Below are 22,346 nucleotides of genomic sequence, written 5' to 3' on the forward strand. Positions count from 1 at the left end.
TGAACATGTATTTTTAGACTATATGAAAAGACTAACGAAACGTATGATGGAAATATAACTTAGATGCAAGATTATTTTTTACTGTAATGCATCAGTGAAATATTATGAAAAAAAGGTAATTGTGAGTTTTAATCTCACAATTCTGACTTTTCTTTCCAAAATTGCATTTTTTTTATTCCTTGCTATTCTGACTTTATATCTCACATTTTTGATTTTATATTTTACTATTGGTACTTATTTCTATTTTTTTTTTCAATTAATACATTTTTTCTGTTCTGATGAATTGTGAGAGAAAAAATTCATTTCTTTATTGTGTGGCGGAAATGGGCTTCCATGAAATACACATAAACAAGAAATGATTTAATTTACATAGACAACACAATGTCTCACTGATGGAAACAGTGTTGTTTTGGGGGGTTTTGAGCATTATAGTCTTTATTTAGCATTTTTTGCTCCACTTATAAGATATTTTCTTTAATGTTTTATGATTTATGCCATTTAAAAAGTTAAAGCGCAGCAGGCCAATCAGGAAGCATCTGACAGTGATGTCACTAAAAACTGAAGATTCTAAAATGGAACTCAGTAGTTCAATCTTCACAGGGAAGCAGTCAAGCGTTTGATACTTCTGAATAAGACTATCTGATCTGAATTTCATTGGTTCATAACAACATGAGGGGGAAAGACTGATTAGTGAGAGAAATGAAAGCTGTGATTTCTGTCACTCACCTTCCCGCTGCTGCTGCTGCTGCTGGATGATTTGAGCAGGCTGTGGCAGTGTCTGACCTATAGGGGTCAGTGTCGTGGCAGGATATATGGCTGCAGATATATTCATAATCACGAGAGAGAGAGAGAGGTGCAGATGAGGCAAGAATAAGGACAAGACGAAGGTTGACCGTTATATGCTAATGAAATATGACAGCATCACAGTGCAATGAAATCTGAAAGCAAGTTCATCATATATCAAACTGATTTCAAATGACAGATCTCCAGGCATCCGTATGATAGCTGTAATATCCAGAAAATACAAATACAACCTGAGGTTTCAATCACAGCAAAGTCACCTACCAGCAATAACACTCCATGAGGAAAGTCATATTTGTGAAAGTGACATTTATGAAAATATCGACAGCATGGAATGAACAATCACAAATGAGATCCATTTAACATCTCGGCTCTCGCTGCTAAACAGCAGTGGGATTAAATGGAGAGCAAATGTGTCTGAACAGATGTCTCAAACTATGAGACACAATACACAATACTGAGATTAAATGGAGAACATAAAAACCCAACTTTTGCTTAAACCTCCTGCTTCTTAGGTAATCTAGACGTTTAGTATCTCAAATACATCATTTGTTTCACCCAGACACCAAGATTAAATGGAGAACAGATTTGCTGAAATCTCCTGCTTCTCAGATGTTTCTGCTGAGAAAATGTTTTAGGCGAGATCTCAACAACGTCTCACAGCTGTGCTCAGATTCTAAAATGTGTAATATCTCAAATATCTCTATAGTTTCTCCTCAACAACAACGAGATTAAATGGAGAACAAACTGAGAGTCCCCTGCTTCTCAGATGTTTCTCTTCTGAGAGAAAGACTCCAGTAATCTCACACGAGTTTTCAAACTGTGCTCAGATTCAGATTCATTTCGTAGCTCTACAACTCTCGCTGGATGATGACAACTGACTCTTTTGTGTCCAAACTAATTTTAGAAGACATATTGAGACTGAGGTCTCCACTAGTGTGTGCAGTACCTGTGTATTGCTGGACGCCTGTGAAGGCCTGCTGGAGCGTGTCGGCTGCGGTGGGGCTCTGGGTGGAGTACTGCGGCAGGCCGTTGGTGTACACCGCCTCGACCGGATGACCGTTGGCTTGGTGATGGATTCCACTGAACCCATTAACAATGGGAGTCACGATGCTCGGCATGGCAGAGGAGGCCAAATTAGCCGGTGGAGAGCTCAAACCTGCGACGAGACGGACACAGAAATTACTGATCTGAGACCAGCGACATGTTGACGATGAACTTCACAAGCTGGAATTCCTTTAACCCTCTTGGCGCCACGGTCGAGTTTACTCGACAAGATGCGGCACTGAATAAAACGGCCGATTTTGTCAAATAGGGTGTCAAATTTCATGCAACCTCCCTTGCACTAGATAGCAGACATGTAATAATTAATCTCTGACTGAAAAAAACGTCATGCTCCTATACAAAATCTTCGAGATAGAGTGCATTGAATCAGTGCGAAAAAAAGCGGAGCTTGTGTGAGAGTGAGCCATTTTATCTGAACAATATTGTCAACGTCAGCGAGTATTGGCATTAGATTATTATTATTTTCATTATTATTATTATCTAGTGGCATCAATAAAGCTTCAATAAAGCCGCAATGAGGTGTTGGAACTTTTATTCGCGGACACTGATTCTGAAGGGGAATATCTGCATTCAGAAGATGACGGTCATACTGAAAGTGAAAGTAGATAGCCCTACACCAAGCACAAACGGTGAATCCTTTGCCCAATGTAAATAAATGGTCATTTGCCAAATGTCAGAGGTGTGAACAATATTTGCCGGGGTCGGAGTGTTCATTGCGAAATTAGCAGGCAAGTTTTTGTTGCGGGGACGAGGCGGGAGATTTTTACCGCGCTAGACATGTATATTTGTCTTCTGACCGCACCTCTCCGCAATCGCGGCGACAGTATTGTAGTGAAGACTTTGTCTAATGCCTCTGGGTATGTTAGACGAGGTCGAAGTATTCATAGGACAGTTAGGAGGCAAGGTGGGAGTCGCAATGATGACACTGACAGTAGTCCGAGCTGTGCACACTCGGCGCGTGCGCGAGGCAAATCTGGCCGGGCTGCACATAGCAGATGCAGAGGCGATGTGACACGGGGCATAGCTTTTGAACTAATCAGGTCTTGTCTACTTGTGTTTGTGTGTCATATGAATAATATATATGTGCCCCATACATGGAATCAGAGTGCCTGCTGCATGTAGTAAATTGAAAATCCCAACCGCTACATGCATTCGGTTTGTTTCTACCATTTATTAGTAATGATTTGCACAGTTTGTTTACTGCTTACTATTTACCTGAGCATTCAGTATTGTGCAATATAGCACACAGAAGGTGAGGGACATTTTTTTGGGGAAAGAAGTGCTCCATTTTATCATTTAAACATGTGACTTTTCATGAAAATTCTATAATTCAAGATGACCACCCCATATGACGTCATAGTATGCAAATTAGATGGGGAAATAAAATCCCTACATAAACATTGGGTCATCCTTAATATTTTTATAATTGACAGAAAGTCTCTATCTTTTATAAATTTTAAGATATAGCCTTTTGAAATTAAGATGTCAAAATCGAACGTTTTAGGAAAAAACCTCTGGCGCCTAAAGGGTTAAATTCTGCCGTTTTAATGATATTGTGCCACTTCAACTCAATTTTCGACATCAGTTCTAGATCCAAATTGATTGCACGTCAGAATGTGCTGACGGCTGATATCGATGCAGCACACTGTGGTTGTAAACAGTTTATTCCTACAGGGAAACTTCAGCCATGATCTGGGGTTTCCACACGCCTGTGTGGTGATTCTGCTTTCTAAGTGAATTGCACATGCAAAAAAAACAAAACAAACAAACAACAAAAAAAAAAGATTAGTTTGCATTATATATGATGGTTTTCTGTAAACAAACTAAGCCACTTCCTGTGAAGTGAAACAATATGATAGATGCTGATCTAGTGCTGAAATTAATCTCCAAATTCTACACATTCCAACATTTAATGTTGTCATCATTATTTCAGTTATATTGATTATATGATTTTAATGATTTTATTCATGCCCCATTGGCAGATATATATATATATATACATTTTTAATTAAATTTTTAAATAATACATAATTTTCAATTTTAATGGAATTGTATTTTTTTTTTTTTGCATTGTGTTTGTACCATGTTTACATCCATCACATATTTTCATTTTTACCTGCAAATCAGCTCCAGCTTAAAAAAAAAAAAAAAAATATATATATATATATATAATTTTTTTATTTTTATTTATTTATTTTTTATTTCAAGAATCTTGATTCTTTTTTCCGCAGTTTGCGCACAATAATTTGAAGCAGCACATCTGTTTTTAACATTGAAAATAACAAGAAATATTTCATGAGCAGCAAATCAGAATATTTGAAAGATTTCTGAAGATCATGTGACACTGAAGACTGGAGGAATGATGCTGAACAGGAATAAATTTCATTTGAATAATATTACAATACAACCCATTTATTTAAAATTATATATCTTTTTACAGTATTTTTGATCAAATAAATGCAACCATGGTAAGTAGAAAAGATAATCCTTAATAAAAATCTCTATATATTACTGTAAAAGTGCTTAGATCTCAACTCAAAGCAAAGTCTCATAAATGTTCATGAACAATGCAGTACAGCAGATGTGTATGGATTGATGCAGGAGCGTGATTATGTAAATGATGTCTGAAGCGCTGCTGGCTGTATCTAACGTTGGACAGATCAACACGCTTCAACTCTGCTGTCAATCAAACTGAGAAGAACAGGTGGTTAGAAAAACAGCTCGGTTAGCCCTAGAAGAGGAGCAAACACCATACAACACACATTGCGCAGAAAAAACGATGAAAGAATTTTGTCAAAATGAAACACTGTGAGATGTTATGTAGAATATGAAGTTCGATTTTGCATACAAGGAATATGGAAGTTGATTTCTACTACAAAAAAGTTGCAAATAGGATAAACAGTGCTCATGATGAAATCAGAGAGAAATACAAACACCTGAGAGAGACAGAGAAATATCATCATCTCTCCTGACTGCTGTCTTCATGTAGTGCAGTATGTTGTGTTGACTTCTCTCTGAGGACTGGGCTCTTTAATGTCTGATGTACAGTCGAATCAAACACATCATGTGTTTCTGTGCTGTCCAGTCTTGTGTAACACTCCTGTTCATCGAGCTGAAACCAGCTGAAGGTGGAAGCTGGAGCACAGGAGATAGTTTCTACTCGTCCAAACTGGTTTCATTAAGTCATTGAGTAGCTCAGCTGTCTGGACCTGGTTATTCTTGCCTTGCTAACACTTTTATTCAGCAGGGGAGCATTCAATTGTTACAAAAGTTTTCTATTTCCAAATAAACGCTGTTCTTTTGAACTTTCTATTCATCAAAGAATCCTGAAAAAAGTATCACCGTTTCCTCAGCACAACTGATTATAACATTGATAATAATAAGAAATATTTAAATCAGCATTGATTTTCCAGTAGGATTGAGAAAAGAAAAGTGATAAAGGATGAGAACGAGAGTAGAGAGAAATATAAGTCTAACAGTGAGTCAGAAAGTGTTGATAAAACAGAACGGCTCTCACATCCGAAAACTCCTGACAGCGTATAGGTAGTAAGTAGTAAACGTTAACCTAACTAAGGCATTTAAGTAATTAGTTTAGTTTATTTTAACATTTTTCTTTTATATTTCAGTTAACAGAAACTGTTTTTTAATCGTTTTAGTCAATAACAACACTGTCTCCTTCACGTTGTTCCAAAACCTGAATGACTTTCCTTCTTCTGTGGAACATAAAAGAAGATAGTTTTAAGAATGTCTCGGCTGTTTTTGTCCATACATTAAAAGTTAATAGACTAAAAAATATAAAATAAATAACAACACTGCAATTCCATTGTAGGAACAAAGAAATGGAGCCATTCTGTGTTCCACAGTAGTTTGGAAAAACATGATTGTGACTAAATGATGGCAGAACTTTCATTTTTGTGTGAAATATCCCTTTAAGACCACGACAAATAACTTTTTTATGTACAATAATCAAGCACTTTAATATTCTAAGCCCTTCTGGCTAAAAACTCTGGAAAGCAATGTGCAGTTCTTAACCAGAAAAAGCTGCAAACAGGACCAAATTTTATGCTGACAGTAAAAAGTCTTCTCTGCTTGCAAAACTAGAGGAAAAATACAAAACTGTGAAATTCTGCCCTACAAAACTTGAAGTGCTTAGGGTATTGTGTACAGCTCTTGACTGCGATCTCAACAGGTAATGAGTGGATTTGCATTTAATGTTGCAGAAAGTCACATCACAGCACAGCCGTAGCCAAATATTTACTCTTTATGGAGCAGGAATCACTATGTGTGTGTGTGTGTGTGCGTGTGTGTGTGTGTGTGTGTGAGTGGGACAGCACAGGCCCAGGAGAGCTTTTGTGTCTTTTGCAGTGCTTTGTGCTTTGCGGGTCCCATGGAGCCATGATAAATTAGGCTGCCATGTCTACTACTGTCTCTTCTACAGACTCCAAGATACTCACTGTTTCTTCTAACCACACACACACACTGGGAGTGAATGGATATTCTGTAAGGATCTTACACAAACACACACACAGTCTAGAAGATACAAAGGTCAGCAGCCGGTCAGAGTAAAAATCAAAGCAATACACAGAGTGGATGCTGGGCGAGTCCATGCTGTTATTGTGTATAAATGTGTTTGTGTGTTCACTCAACATATTACATGGTCAGTGAGGAGAATATTACAACACACACTCTCTTATGCAACCCTAAAGAATCAGTTTACACAACACATCCTTAAGAAAGTGCAGCATGTCTTATTCAGATCCAGAAACACGCTGGGAAGTGACCCTCGGACACATTTGCATAAAGCCACAGAGTGTGGCTAGTCACATCATTAGTTTCATTGGGATATGTAAGGCAAATACTGAGCCCAAAACAGCACCCAGACTAAAGGTCATCGTGTGCACAGATGAAAGCATCTGTTCTGTGTGGGCACAGATCGCTCGAGCGCCAGATGATTATGCTTGTCTGTCAAAGGCCTGGGATTTCAAATGTCGTGCAATTACAGGAGACTCAGACCAACTGCAACACAGAAACATAAAATCCATGTGCCACACGTACGGTATACAAAATTTAAGAGCCTATGAAATCAAAACTGGACCATTAGCACATGTATGTTAGCTTAAAGGTCAACTATATGCTAGTTTCCTCCTAAATATTGTCAAAATGTTCTATTGTCTGTTTTTGAAGCTTCTGAACATCTACAATGGACTTGCCAAAATCATGACCAGTGGATGGATTTTAAAACGTTTCTCAAATTCAGGAGCTTGTTTTCATGTGGGACCCCGTGGACTATCCTGTATCCCCGGCTTCAAGGGTCCGCTATAAGAGCGAGAGCCTGCAGCTGTGTGTTTTTGTGTGTGTTTGAACATCTGAAATGCATCCATGAGATGTAGTTCACATCCAGCACATCGATTCCCAAGGATCAATAGGAATCTCTAGTGCGTTCCAGTCCATGACACTGATCAGGTGAGCTGGGAGTGAAAGCTGATATCCAGCGTGAGATGGGTTTGATAGAGTGCAGATCTGGGATACTTACTGCTAGTAAACTGATCTAATGTAACATATGTAACAAAAAATGGAATCTATACTAGTTTTGCAGTCAACTTTTTACCCACACACACACACACAGTATTACATTAAATATGTACTTCATTTAAGAAATAAATATAATACTTTACATTAAGGTCTCATTTCTTAACATTAGTTTTTGTATTGGCTAAATTTAACTAAAAATCTGAAACATTTTTACAAAGCATTTCACCTGAAAATTAAGTATTAGTGAATGTTGAAATTAACATCAACTAGTATGTAGAAGTGCTATTCATTGTCATATACTATTATAGTTTTTGTAGTAGTATGTTTTACTTTAAATTTAGTCTTAGTAATTTTTGTGTGTTTTTGGAATTTCTATTAGTTCCTTTTAAAATATGTGTATTTTTTATATTTGAATGTACTAGTTTTAGTTTATTTTGTTTTAGTTATTGTAGTGCTTCAATTTAAACCAAATGACAATGAAAAAATTTGCTTTGGCAACCTGATATATAAGTTTAAGTTTAAGATAAATATATATAAATATATATATAAATATATATATATATATATATATATATATATATATATATATATATATATATATATATATATATATATATTTACTTGAATTTTTATTTTAAGCTTATATATTTTATGCGATATTTTTTTAAATAAATAACGTTAATTTTAAATAATCAAATATTTTCATGTTTTTATTATGGTTTTAGTTTAAGTTAACTGTAATAACCTTGTTGTAGTTAATTAATGCTAATAAATGGAACCGTATTGCAAAGTTTTACAACAAGAACTTAATATGTCTACAAAAGTAAATTCAAGCATTAAAGCAGAAGGTTAAAAATAACAATAAAAAAAAAAACACTTACTTATGGATAAAATGATATCCTGCCCTACAGTTTTTTTCTGTTGAATATCCAGTTTTTACAAAACACATCATATTAAGTTTTGTGCTGCTATTCTAAATTATTTTGTAAGAATTTGTAGGTGGAACATCTGAGATAAAACTGACACCTAAATGAGATTTTAAGGTTGTGCATCAGACTCACCTGAAACAGGTGTCATCGGGGTGGGTGGCAGGCTGTTCATGTTGAGCGCCCCCACCTGGTGAATCTGTGTCGCTGGATACGCCACACTGGGAGCTAAATAACCGCCTTGAGAAGCTGCCATAATCGCCGCCTGCTGCTGCATCAGCTAAACCAACGAAACAAAACAAGAGAAAGAAAACCTTCAACATTAAATTAAATACACACACTGCAAATGCATCTAATATTATTTAAAAGGAGAGATCCCCCCCCCCCTACACATACACAATGATTGTATTGTAATGGTCTTGACAGATTACCATATTTATATTGCAGGGTATTTATATGGTTCTTCTAGGTACTTCAAAAAAAATGTCCAAAAGCATATTATAGTTGTACTTTATTTTACAGTCCTGTTCCGTGAGTGCATGCTGTATGTACTTATTCAAACAATTACAATAACTGGAGACTAACATGAACCTAGCCCCTAAACCTAAACTTACCCACATATGCTAGTACCTTCTTGGATAAGTACACTGTAAGTACAAATACTGTAAAATAAGGTATAACCTATTACCATGGTATCTTATTCACAGCAATAGTAGCCTGGCCCTTGTTGGTTATATAACCTGACCCTATCAGAGATGCTACATGTGTTTGTAGGTGTTCAAATAAATTTGATCAAAGTATATTCCTAAAGTGAATTAACGAGCACAAATGCACTGTAGCATAGCCAATTACTGTAATTATGTCACTATGGCAACAACCATCTGCACAAACACAACAGTATAAAGCAGACGTGACGTTCCATGGAGTAAATAACAAACGCTGTAAATGTACAAAATAAAATGTTCAGCCGAAAGAGGTTAATTTACCAAACTGAAGATTTCAGAGTAATATTTTTCAAAATATATTATATAAGTCAAAATATATTGTTATATAAATATATTTTCATGTTTGAAGGTAAACCTTCTTCCCATTGAAAACATTCTGGCAGAGAGCAGCAGATTTTCTTCAGGAATTCAATGGTATTGTGCACCATCCATTTTTCCTTCTATCCTGAGAATTGCTCCAGTCCCTGCTGCAGAGAAACACCCAGAACAAGACATCACCACCTCCATGCTTTACTGGGCTGTGGTGGATTTCAACCAGACATATCATTTGGTGTTATTAATAATTACATTTTAGTCTCATCTGCCTCAATCTTCAAGGTGTGATTTGGAAAAGCTCTGTCTGACTGCATGTGGCCTTTTTTGAAGAGTGGCTTTTTTCTTGCAACCCTTTCATACAAGCCACATTTGTGGAGAATAATGTTGTCACATGCACACAATGAGCACTCTTTGTCATAAATTCCTGCAGCTGCTTCAGATTTGCTGTCGGCCTCTTGCTGACCAGCTTCCTCCAGCTCTTTCATCCAGTTTGGAGCGATGTCCTAATCCAGGGAGGAAGGGTTTGTGTTCTACAAAATACCTTCCTCTTCTAAATAATAGACTTACAAGTCATTTTTAGGAGGGGTGACCTTTTTCCAACTCAGTGATTCAGGTTTTTTATTTTGTTTATTTATTTTTTGGCATGTTGGTGTTATCTTTTTCACTTGGATGTTATAAGTGGCACTGAGTAAATACAACAGGTTAAAACTAAAACTGTGTCCGACTTCATTTCAGGCTGAAAAGCAGCAAATTGTGACAATTTTAAAGTGGGGGTCATTCTCTTCTATAACCATTGTATACATTTAATATTAATGTATAAAAAGTTTACATAAAATAAAACAATATATCATTTTTGAAATATATAAAAATAAAAATACAATAAAATATATTTTTATTAATTAAAAATAATTGTATTAATAATTCAATATTGTGGAAGATGATAGTGTGTGCCTTTGTGGAACTGACACAAATTAGCTTTCTAGAAGAGGGGTGTAACTACACACACTAACTGACCACATCTTGACACGGACAGAGTGTGTAATCTATACATACATCAATATAAACCACACTGATCTATAGGATAAACCATTAGCATGCATTCTTAATGACGACGCTTTGTTTAGCCGTGATCCTGGAGGATGAGATGCTCTGTCAACACCAGAATCCACATTCATTTGAAACATTATCAAACAATGTACATAGAAGTACTATGGTATTGATTTGAATATTATCTGGATTACCATGGAGTACCATGCATATCCAATGTACAGTATTGTACATTAATATTGCAATCATTTATTAGCGAAGGATATAATAAAGTACAATAATATATTAACAGTGCAGTGTTGATTACTACAGAAAGCAATTTAATGTGATGTGTAATGTGTAATACTTTTTTTAAGAGTCAAATGTGCACACTTTATTTCTGCATTACATTTCAGCAAACCCTATAAAATGACAAAATAAATGTAACAATAGAACTGAATATCAGTTTTAACCCCGCTTTAGTTAAGTTTAAATGAACTGCTTGCATAAAATATAAAATTTCAAAATATATGGTAATATAAAATTTGCTTCAGGAGCAAAATTCTAGATAATATCAAAATGCATTTGCGTGTAAATGTGAAAGGGCTAGAATAAACTATTTAGCATTTTTCAGATTTCTTGAATTGTGTTTTTAATATACATTGTAAACAATAATTTTATTTAAACCTTTAAATATTGAAAGCGAAAGCTTGTTTCACCCAAAAAAAAAGTCAAAATTACCTTTTCTATTTTTTATTCTGTGTCAGAAAATGTAAACTTGGAATTTCTAGAAAAAAAAGTCAGAATTCTCAGTTTATATATGTTGATTTTGAGTTTATTTCTTGAAATTTTGACCCAAAAAAAATAAAAAAATAAAAATAAATTTGTTCAAAAACATAATGAGATATAATATATAAGATATATATGTCCAAATAAATATCCATTGTACTGAATATAAGTTTATACTGAATACAGGTTGTAGGACCTGCCACTAGAGGGCTCACTATCAAAACAATAACAATCGCGTGGTTTGATGACGCTAAGAAGGAGCGTGGAATGATGGGATGTGTTGTCTTCTATCCAACCGCTGATCAATCAGATAGAAAGATAAATTGTGGATTTAACGCGAGTTCAACTATTTGCGCGAGTAGATTAACGTTACATACAAAGTCAATGAAAAGACGCGATCAGACGATGGATCAGACGCGTCCTCAGGCGGGTCTAGAGACGCGATGCCCCGCGTTTGGCGTGTATACCCCATAATACTAATCTTGTTGATCGTTATAATGGCATAGGTTTTCTGTAAAGATACGAATCAAAACAACTCACCTGTCGAGTAAAACACAAGCGAGATCGGCATCTCTTTCTAGTTGAAGTTTGTCGCGAAGCTACTTCCGCATTTGTCCACGACACTGTTGTCATGTGGTAACAAAGGTGTCACTGTTTAGTATGGGAATTTTCTCATGATTTACAAGTAGTTGAAAACATTAGAGACATTATTAGTAATTAGCTGGACAAAATATATAACACTAGCCTAATGGTTTTTGGATATTTTACTGCAAATATCTTACAAATTGTACATTTAATTCAGTTTAATTCAATGTTTTTTTCTGAACAAATTCACACGACAAATCAACTCTCGTCCAGCCCTGAGACACAAAGATGAGGTGAAAGCCTGTGTAATAAACTCATTTACTGGAGTGATGCATACGTGTGTGTGTGTGTGTGTGTTTGTGTATGCATCTGCAATATTATTGAATGCTAATGCGTGTTGAACTCCCCAGGTACTGTGAGGCAATCAGCGCTCCATCATGGGCCAATTACTCGTGTAGTGCGGCTACGAGAAGTGCACAGCTCAATGCAAAGCCTTCAGTCCCTCACATGGAGAAAAGAAGGATGACACGCGTACTTATGCATGTTTGTGGGGACGTGCTGACGTGTTGGGGGGAAGGGTTGGGAAAATGGAAGTGTTTGGTGTATGAAGAAATGAGATGTCTAAATGGATGACAATAATCACTTGTTTTTGTTCTAATCTCTGTATTCTCTCTACATTTTTGGAAAATCTAGTTAGCAAACAGCTGACACAGTATTTTAAACTGTAATAATATACTGCCTATTAACCAATCTGGGTTCTGTATAGGGCAGAGTATACTTTGACCATTTAAAAAGTTTTAAATGACATTGTGAAGTCCTCAGATACTAAACAACATTGTGCTATAGTCTTCTTATTGACTTATCACAGGCCTTTGATACTGTGCATCATGACATATTATTAAACAGGCTAAGATGGGTAGGACTATCAGAAATTTTTATTTTGTGGTTAATTCCTTACTTAAAGCGAATAACCGAATGTGTACAGTTGGAAGGTGTTCAGTCAGATCCTCTGGAGGTTGTTAAGGGAGTCCCACAAGGATCTGTATTGGGGACATTATTATTCAGTATTTATTTATTTATTTATGCAGCCAATGCTATTGTTTACTGTCCAGCCCCCTCGCTGTAACAGTCTGTGGCTTTTTTTTACAGTCTGCCTTTGATTTTTTGCTTTGTAGCTGGTTTTAAATGTTGAAAAAAATAAATATAAATAAATTGCATGTTATTCAAATTCTAAAATTTATATCATTCTTCTGACTTCTTCTGTGTACACAGTTCAGATCAAAGTAAACATACCTGGGTATTATTATCGATAACACATTACATTTTGGTTCACATATTAATTATTTGACACAAGAACTAAAGAAAAATAAATAAGTCATGCTTTTCCTTCAGTGTGTCCGCTCCTTTTTTTACCAGTTCTCGATTATCAGAGGACTTTGGTTGGCAATTACTTATTATGTTCTCAATCAAATTATAATCTTTGTGTGGCTCTTGTCAGAACTGAGCTTGGAAAAACTTCATTTAAATATGCTGCCACTTCAGATTGGAATCTTCTCCAAAAGGAGATTAAGTTACAAAACTTGGTGTCTTAAAATAATATATATTTTTTTACTATATAATCAAGAGTGTAATTTTTTTTTTCAGGATTGATGAATAGAAAGTTCTCAAGAACAGAAAGTATTTTAATTCAATTATTAGGTAATACATACAAATTTTAATGTTACATTTCCAACCCAAAATTTTAATTGGTATCATGACCATGATATAAAAACCAGGGGTCTGAGAGTAACGCAATTTCGATTCTCTGTATGTATGTACTGTACATGCGGAAAGTGACAATAAAGTAGACCTGACTTAAAAAGTCCACCCACCTGCAGCTGAGGCTCATCATTGCTGTTTTGTTTGTGTGCTCTAGTCCAACAAAGCACGCACAGATAGATATGAATCACGAAAATCACATTAAATAACAAGTACACTTGGAACAAATCATAATTAACATTACAAATACTTGCATCAGGTTAATGTCCACTGAATTGTTTGAATAGTTTCTGTTCAAGAGCCAGACACCTCCTGTGTGAAGTTGCACAGCAATCCACCAGGTGGCACTGCAAACCACAAACTGCTCCACAACACAACACAACACAACACACCCACTCTCTCAGAGGGTTTCAAACTACAGCATGTTTTACATCAGTCTGGAGCTCTGTTCATAAAATGAACATCATTATTCTGCACAAACTCCTTTCATGGTCACTATAAAAGCCTTTGGATTGAAGAGTGCCACAGCAGAATTACACCACTGCAGCGTGGTTGAACTGAAGTGGATTTGTGACCTGTTCTTTGTTTACATTGAGAAAGGTTTCTGAAATGCCCTTTAGTGCTTGACTGCTCGTGCTTTGGTTCTTGAGCAGTGCGCATTGGAACATTACAGCCTCCAATCCTCTCTCGCCTTTATTTGTGTCTTCTATTCCAGTGCCAGGTGTTTAAGACATCAATGCAGTGCCAGAGAGTGCTGGAGCAGGGCATTATGGGACACAGAATTCAGTATCAAATAATCCTTACCAGTGCATTAATCATATTTTTTTGTGATTAAATTGATCAAATTGAGATGTTATACCTGCTGTGTTAATTTTTCAACATCAAAAGAATTAAAACTTAATAGAATAGTACCATATTTTTCGGACTATAAGTAGCAATTTATTTCATAGTTTGCCTGGTCCTGCGACTTATAGTCAGGTGCGACTTATTTATCAAAATTAAATTGACATGAACCGAGAGAAATGAACCAAGAGAAAACATTACCGTCTCCAGCCACGAGAGGGCGCACTATGCTGCTCAGTATCCTGTAGTCTTCCACTGAGCAGCATAGTAGCATAGACGGTAATGTTTTCTCTTGGTTCTTGGTTCTAAATAAATGCGACTTACAGTCCAGTGCGACTTATATATGTTTTTATTCCTCATCATGACGTATTTTTGGACTGATGCGACTTATACTCAGGTGCGACTTATAGTCCAAAAAATACGGTAAATAGAATAGAGATGAGATTCTCAGTCCATTCTGAGAGTAAAAATTGAAACAACAATAGGCTAATCTTTAGGGTTAACAAATTTATGTGGCTCTATTCTATTCTATTCTATTCTATTCTATTCTATTCTATTCTATTCTATATAGTTGTATGTGTGTTTCAACATGTGGTTGTGTTTACTGTATTTACATAATAATATTCTATACGTCTATTTTCTCTTCTGCTCTGTTTCATTAGATTCAATATGGTTCCATGTGGCTCTATTCCATACTTTTCTGTTCTGTCCTATAACTCTGTTTTTTTAGATTCTGAATTTTTCTGTACAATTTTATGTGGTATCCTATCTTATTCTACCATATTCAATTATATATGGTTCTTTTCTGTTCTGTCTTATGACTATGTTTTGTTAGGTTCTGTACAATTTTATGTGGTTCTATTCTATTCTATTCTATTCTATATGGTTATTTTTTGTTTTGTTTCATGAGATTCAATATGGTTTCATGTGGCTCTTTTCCATACATTTCTGTTCTGTTCTATGACTCTGTTTTGTTAGATTTTGTATGGTTCTGTACAATTCTATAGTATTATATTCTATGACTCTGTTGTGTTAGATTCTGTGTAAAATATTATGTGGCTCTATTATATTATATTCAATTCTATTCTGTTCTATTTAATTCAAATCTACATGGTTATTTTCTGTTTCCATACTTTTCTGTTCTGTCATATGACTCTGTTTTGCTACATTCTGTATGGTTCTGTACGATTTTATGTGGCTCTATCCTATTCTATTCTACTTTCTGACTCGGTTTTGTTAGATTCTGTATGGTTCTGTTCTGTTCTTTTCTATCCTATACTACCATATTCAATTCTATATGGTTCTTTTCCGTTCTGTCTTATGACTCTGTTTTGTTAGGTTCTGTATGGTTCTATTCTATTCTATTCTATTCTATTCTATTCTATTCTATTCTATTCTATATGGTTATTTTCTGTTCTGTTTCATAAGATTCAATATGGTTCCATGTGGCTCTGTTCCATACTTTTCTGCTCTGTCCTATGACTCTGTTTTGTTAGATTCTGTATGGTTCTGTAAATTTTTATGTGGCTCTATTCTATTCTATTCTCTGAATCAGTTTTGTTAGATTATATATTGTTCTGTTCTATTCTATCTTTGTTTTTCTATGTTCTATGTACAGTATTATGTGGCTCTATTCTATTCTATTCTATTCTATTCTATTCTATTCTATTCTATTTAATTCAAGTCTATATGATTATTTTCTGTTCTGTTGTTTCATCAGATTCAATATGGTTCCATGTGGCTCTGTTCCATACTTTTCTGCTCTGTCCTATGACTCTGTTTTGTTAGATTCTGTATGGTTCTGTAAATTTTTATGTGGCTCTATTCTATTCTATTCTCTGAATCAGTTTTGTTAGATTATATATTGTTCTGTTCTATTCTATCTTTGTTTTTCTATGTTCTATGTACAGTATTATGTGGCTCTATTCTATTCTATTCTATTCTATTTAATTCAAGTCTATATGATTATTTTCTGTTCTGTTGTTTCATCAGATTCAATACGGTTCCATGTGACTCTATTCCATACTTTTCTGTTCTGTCCTATGACTCTGTTTTGTTAGATTCTGTATGGTTCTGTACAATTTTAAGTTCTATTCTATTCTGTTCTATTTTCTGACTAAGTTTTGTTTGATTCTATTCTATTCTATTCTATATGGTTATTTTCTGTTCTGCCTTATGACTCTGTTTTGTTAGGTTCTTTATGGTTCTGTACAATTTTATGTGACTATTCTATTCTATTCTATTCTGTTCTATTCTATTCTATCAAAATTCAAGTTGTATGTGCGCTTCAACATGTGCGGTTGTATTTACTGTGTACAGGGACACAGAACAGGTGGATGATGGGAAACCTGGGGGTTTTCCTTCTGTTGGTTCCATGTTTAGAAGCCACAGAAAGAATTGCACACAGATAGCACAGTATGTTCACACACGCGCGGGATAATAAGAGGCGAACCGCTAACATGGCGAGGATGCGCACGAGGTTCTGGCGAAGGATCATATGGATTATAAAATCAAAGCTTTAGTTTGAAATGTCACACACACATATGCGCACAGTTCAGCGCAGTGTAATTAAAACTAAACGCCTGCAGGGTATATGCTATATATAGAGCATGGAGCTCTGTTTGACACGTGATGCGGATCCTCAAACTTCCCACTTCTGTGAGACTCTGTGAGCTGAAAAGTATTTAAAATAACTGCTAACTTTAAACAGGCTTAATCTGTATCTAATGCCGTTATCATTTCAAGTAATACGCTTATGAATATGCACAGAAATCCATGTGCTTTGAATACATTATCCATTACATAAATGAAGTAGGATTCATCTAAAGAAGATGAATTACTCAAAGATGCATTTGGCTATTCTAACCATGCTGAGTATGGCGAACTAGGCTAGGATGATGAAGCTTTGAAAAAATCATCATGATATTTTTCAGCCTTTTGATAATATTTGATGTAGATATCTACATTTATGTATTTTCTCTGAAACAGTTTAAAAGGAACCATAATTTCACCCAAACAGCCGTGGGTGCCAAGTTGATTTAAATGATAAACGAAAGAAGTAAAACAGCTAAAATCTAATTAAAAATCATCATGTTTTTCACTAAAAGACACAAAGAAAATTGATAACAATTTTCATTTACATGCACCTAAATACTCATATAAATTACATTAAAATCAATTTTTAAACGCTATGCTCTGAAGGAATCAGAGCTTTGAACCGAGTGATTAATGCCAGAAAACAGCAAAAATCTAATTAAAAATAATCATGTTTTTCACTAAATGACGCAAGGAAGAATGATATTTATTTTTTTATTTACATGCACTTAAATAAGTAGCCTATATTTAAAAACGTTTTAAATGCTACACTCATGTTAGTGAATATTTGTCAGTTACTGATGCAAACAAATGACTGAATCTGAATTTTGAACGAATTAATGCAAGAAATAAAATAGCAATAAAAATTATAAAAAATTATAATGAGTCATTTTAATAAATACCACAATAATTAATTTAATAATTGTATTTACATGCACCTAAAAGTTTACAAAGTATATTTTTAAAATGGTGATTACATGACAATTTCAGTCAATATATTTGATTAAACAATTTACTGAACTGAAAAAATACTGAAAGTTTTGAAAGTTTTTGAACACTCACCAACTCTAACACCTTGATTAATAAAGTTGAATTAAGAACAGTTATCGAAATCTAAGGTGCAAGACATGGATGAATAACAAAACTGACCTTCTGACACTTTCTTTAGGAAACCTAATAATCAAATTAAAGGTGCAAGCTGCTTATTTTTGAAAAACTATGAAAATGTACTGTGAACATTTGATATTTTACTCAACATCATGCCAAACACGTGAACTCAAAATGACAGGTTATAAAACTCTCCTTTATAATCAAAACCAAATATTAAAAATACAAATAAACCATAAAAACCTGGAGAGGAATTTCAAGTTTTCACGGGTCGGTAATTGAAATTATGTTAATGCATTATTCAGGAGCATAGTGAGAGTGAAAAACGTCTTCAGACAAGGACAGTGGTCATTAATCTGAGGCTGTGAGAATTCAGAAGCGCTCTGTACAGCACAAGTACACAGCACAATTCTTTAGGCCCTTTAGGAGCATGCAATGCATGTTGTGTGTGCTCACCGCGTGTGTGTAAGTGCTGTAGGTGCTGCTGTAGGTGCTGAACGGCAGGGCCACGGTGGGGTTAAAGATGCCAAACTGGCCGACCATCTGTTGCATGCGGCGTATGGTCCTCTCTTTATCAGTGTCAGCAAACTTTACCACCAAACTCGACGAAGCTCCCTGTGAGAGACACATAGCAGTTGAACAAAGAGTTTTATATATATATATATATAGATGAATTAAAAGTATCATGTTCTACATATTTGTAGCACTTTTTCACACAAAGTCCATTTCTAATGTTTGTTTCTTGCACTAAAAACAATGAATTCATTTTACAAATTTACGTGAAAATCTTACATCGTGAATCTAAACTATAAAATAAACTATGCTTATTATGAACTAGAAACTATAAATATTAGATTAAACACAAAAAAATGTAAAACTCACAATAAAAACCTTAAACTAAACTAAAACTAAAATAAAAATAAACCACAATTAAAATAAATTAAAAACCATAATAGTATATAAATATTACTAAACACTAAATTATGTTAGTAGTGCTTTTGTGTCCGCATTAATGTTTACTTAAACTAAAAATGAAATAAAGCTGAAATGCGGGTGGGAGAAAAAAAAAACTATAAACATTAGATGGAAAATTCCATCTCTGCCTCCTGTGATCTCTCAAACCTCACCATTTTTATTGGTCTATTTCTTGTGCTCTCTTGTGTAGTGCAACATCTCACAATGGCACACATGCAGACTCATTAAAAGGCTCTTGATGATTTACTGCACCACTTGACCTTTCGTGTGCTGGGCCTCTCTGACCCGATAAACCGTCACGAGATCGATCGGCCCTAAAGGCCACAATATTCCCCTTGCCTCACAGATTCTGGAGATCTAGACCTCTGGGGATTTGATCCAAAGCCTACACAGTACTTCAATGCAGATTATGGGTTAAAGTGAGCATCATATGGAGCACTTGAAATGAGCACTATAGGAAGTACGTGTGAATCCTACACAAAGACATACATCACTGCCACTTTACATTGAATTATAATTGATTTTGAAGTGCAGCAAATAATACGAGCGTCAAATTTGGTATTATGTAAAAGTCTCAAAAGTGAGACCGCCAGAACAGGTTTGGGATTTGACATTGAACATCACTGTGACGAGCTGTAAAGTGATGCTGAAATATTAATGTATTAAAATCGGTATGGTGGAAAGTGTCACTCTGTAGGACTCAAACGAACGGTAAAGCTGAGCTGTTAATGAGGCCTTTGCTAACTCAACGCATGGCTCTGAATCTGTAATGAGGAACTATTAAAATGTTCCTGAAACTCAGTACAGCTGAACGCTCTCTCGCTGGCTCTGTTCCAAAACCTAGTGAGCTGCCTACATAGTCATCAGCCTTCACATGCAGCATGCAAACTAATACAGAACCGGTTAGGAATGCATTGCAAATATGTAACATTAATTATTTAAATTTACAACAAACATTTAAAATAAGTACTGGACAATTGATAAGATTTATTCATGTTTTCATGTGTCAAGGCAGCATTTATTAGATCAAATATACTGTAATATTGTGAAATATTATAACCTAAAATACAGTGTTTTCAGTGTCACATGATCCTTCAGAAATCATTCTAATATGCTGATTTGCCGCTAAAGAAACATTTCTGATTATTATCAGTGTTGAAAACTGTTTATTATTGTGAAAACCATGATACGATTTGTTTCATGGTTCTTTGATGAATAGAAATTTCAGAAGAACAGCATTTATTTAAAATAGAAACCTAACATTATAAATATCTTTACTGTCATTTTTGATCCTTGCTTAATAAAATTATTTATTTAGAAAAATATGTAAATATTAAAACCTTCGGACGGCCGTCTCTGGTTTATTTTAAATTTTAACATTGCATGTAAAAAGCAAGAATAAATAAAAAGTGAAGACTGTAGCTAATGGTGCTGTTGCTTCGAGCAGTTCCTCGTTGATTTAATTCTCTTTTTAATTCGGATGGGACGCAATCAGAGCTCGAACCGTCAGCTGCTATCTTACCCAGAAATTTGGCAAAAGGTCTAAATCCATAATGAAGGTGCACAAGTCAGCGATATTACAAAGATATTCAACAGGTCAAAATAAATGAAGAGAAGCTTTATAAAAGCAATCTACGGTAATCACAGACATTGCTATCCGGACGGGATTAGATTTCTCAGAGCAAGTCATTTGCTCTGTAATTTTGTGCAAAGAAAAATACAGACTTGTTTGATTCAGATGGAATTAAGATCACAATGCAAGTCATTGAAACAGAGATTTACCTGACCTCCTCTGGGAAACCAGACACGTTCAGTTTAAAGGCTTAAAGGAAGAGTTCACCCAAAAATGTACTCACTATCAGGCTATCCCTTTATTCATGGAATACTACATTTCTTCAAATCTGTTCCCATGAAGAATCAAACTCATCTACATATTGGATGGCCTGAGGTTGAGCACATTTACACCATTTATTTTTTATTTTTGGGTGAACTTTAAAACGCTGCCTGTGTAAGCCATTGAATCTCTCGTTTCTCTCACTCATCCATTCTGTCGTCAAGTATGTAAATGCTTTTAATTATCGCTATGCAAAGTGTGTGTGGGGGTGAGATACGGCCTTGAACGCTCATTTGAGGATAATTACTCTCAAGGTTGAGCTGATCTCTAAACACACATTTACAGTGGTTCATCAGAGGCATTTCTCTACCTGTCTTTCCTCTCTGTGACAGTGTTTTTCTCTCTGTTTGATCATCTGTACTCCTCACTCTCCTTCTCTTTCTCTCTACTTCCTGTCCTGCTCTCAGGGGATGAAGAAAACACCTCTTTATCTGTCCTTTCAATATGTGGCAGAGGAATTATTCATCTGAACCTCAGAGTGATAGAGAGAGGTGGGAAACATACAGAAGGAGTGTGATAAAGAATGTGAGAGCTCTTGGATAGAAAGTAAATGTTCAGAAGAGCATACTAACATACTACCTGTGTGTTATATTGCAGTGTGCAGTATGTATGCTGTGATTTTTATCTATGTAAGGAATACCAAGATGGTGCGTGAGGAATCTGCAGCATTTTCTGTGTGAGCTTTGACAGGAAAGCTGTGGACTTAAAGGCATAGTTCACCAAAATTTGGAGAAAATTAGCTTCATGCATCCAACCTCATTTCATTTCAAACCTGTGCAACTTGATCTGTTAATGATAAAAGATGAGTTATTATATTGGATCTTTTCCATGCAATTAGACGCCAGCTGTGGCTGAAGTGCTGTTTGTGAGAAACAGACTAAAATTAAATTTTGCGATAAGCTTTTATGATGAAAAATAAATAAAATAAATACTTAAAAAAGTGCTTTAAAATTAAATAAAAAAGTGTAAAGATGTTTTTACTGTATATAGTTTGTTATTTTGATATATGTAAAAAAATTGCACTTTAATTAGCTACATTTCATTACCAGATTGTAGTCTAACACGTCTTCAAAATAATAGAATGAGCGTTGTTTAATAACTTTAAATATTAAAATGAATATGCAGTCCAATTAAAATGATCACAGTTACAAGTTAAATATATTTTTGGTAAAAATACATTAATCAATAAATAGTTTTATGATAACAAATAAATAAAATAAAGTTTTAAGATGCAATTGTAATTGTATGCATTGCAAGATGATTTGTATATAGTTTGTTATTTATATATATATATAACTTCTTGCTTAACTATTAAAATTATTATTATGCAGTCCCCCAATTTAGATTCTCGTTGTTGTCCAAGGTAAATAATAAAACAAATATCTGAATGAATAAAAAAATTAAATAATA

General features: G+C 34.8%; 1 protein-coding gene across 2 annotated transcripts in view; it reads right to left on the reverse strand.

Annotated features, from left to right (window-relative positions):
- LOC113112636 (CUGBP Elav-like family member 5) overlaps positions 1-22,346 on the reverse strand; it is a 125,760-nt gene that overhangs the window by 2,263 nt on the left and 101,151 nt on the right. For both annotated transcript variants that reach the window (XM_026278386.1, XM_026278375.1), the window contains exons 6-9: positions 18,524-18,682; positions 8,460-8,604; positions 1,751-1,960; positions 727-816 (exon numbers count right to left, since the gene is read on the reverse strand). In XM_026278386.1, coding sequence (XP_026134171.1) covers positions 727-816; positions 1,751-1,960; positions 8,460-8,604; positions 18,524-18,682 — 604 coding nt within the window. The remainder of the gene's footprint in view (positions 1-726; positions 817-1,750; positions 1,961-8,459; positions 8,605-18,523; positions 18,683-22,346) is intronic.

This window comes from Carassius auratus, chromosome 2 (genome assembly GCF_003368295.1).
Source record: "Carassius auratus strain Wakin chromosome 2, ASM336829v1, whole genome shotgun sequence".
NCBI classification, from domain to species: Eukaryota; Metazoa; Chordata; class Actinopteri; order Cypriniformes; family Cyprinidae; genus Carassius; species Carassius auratus.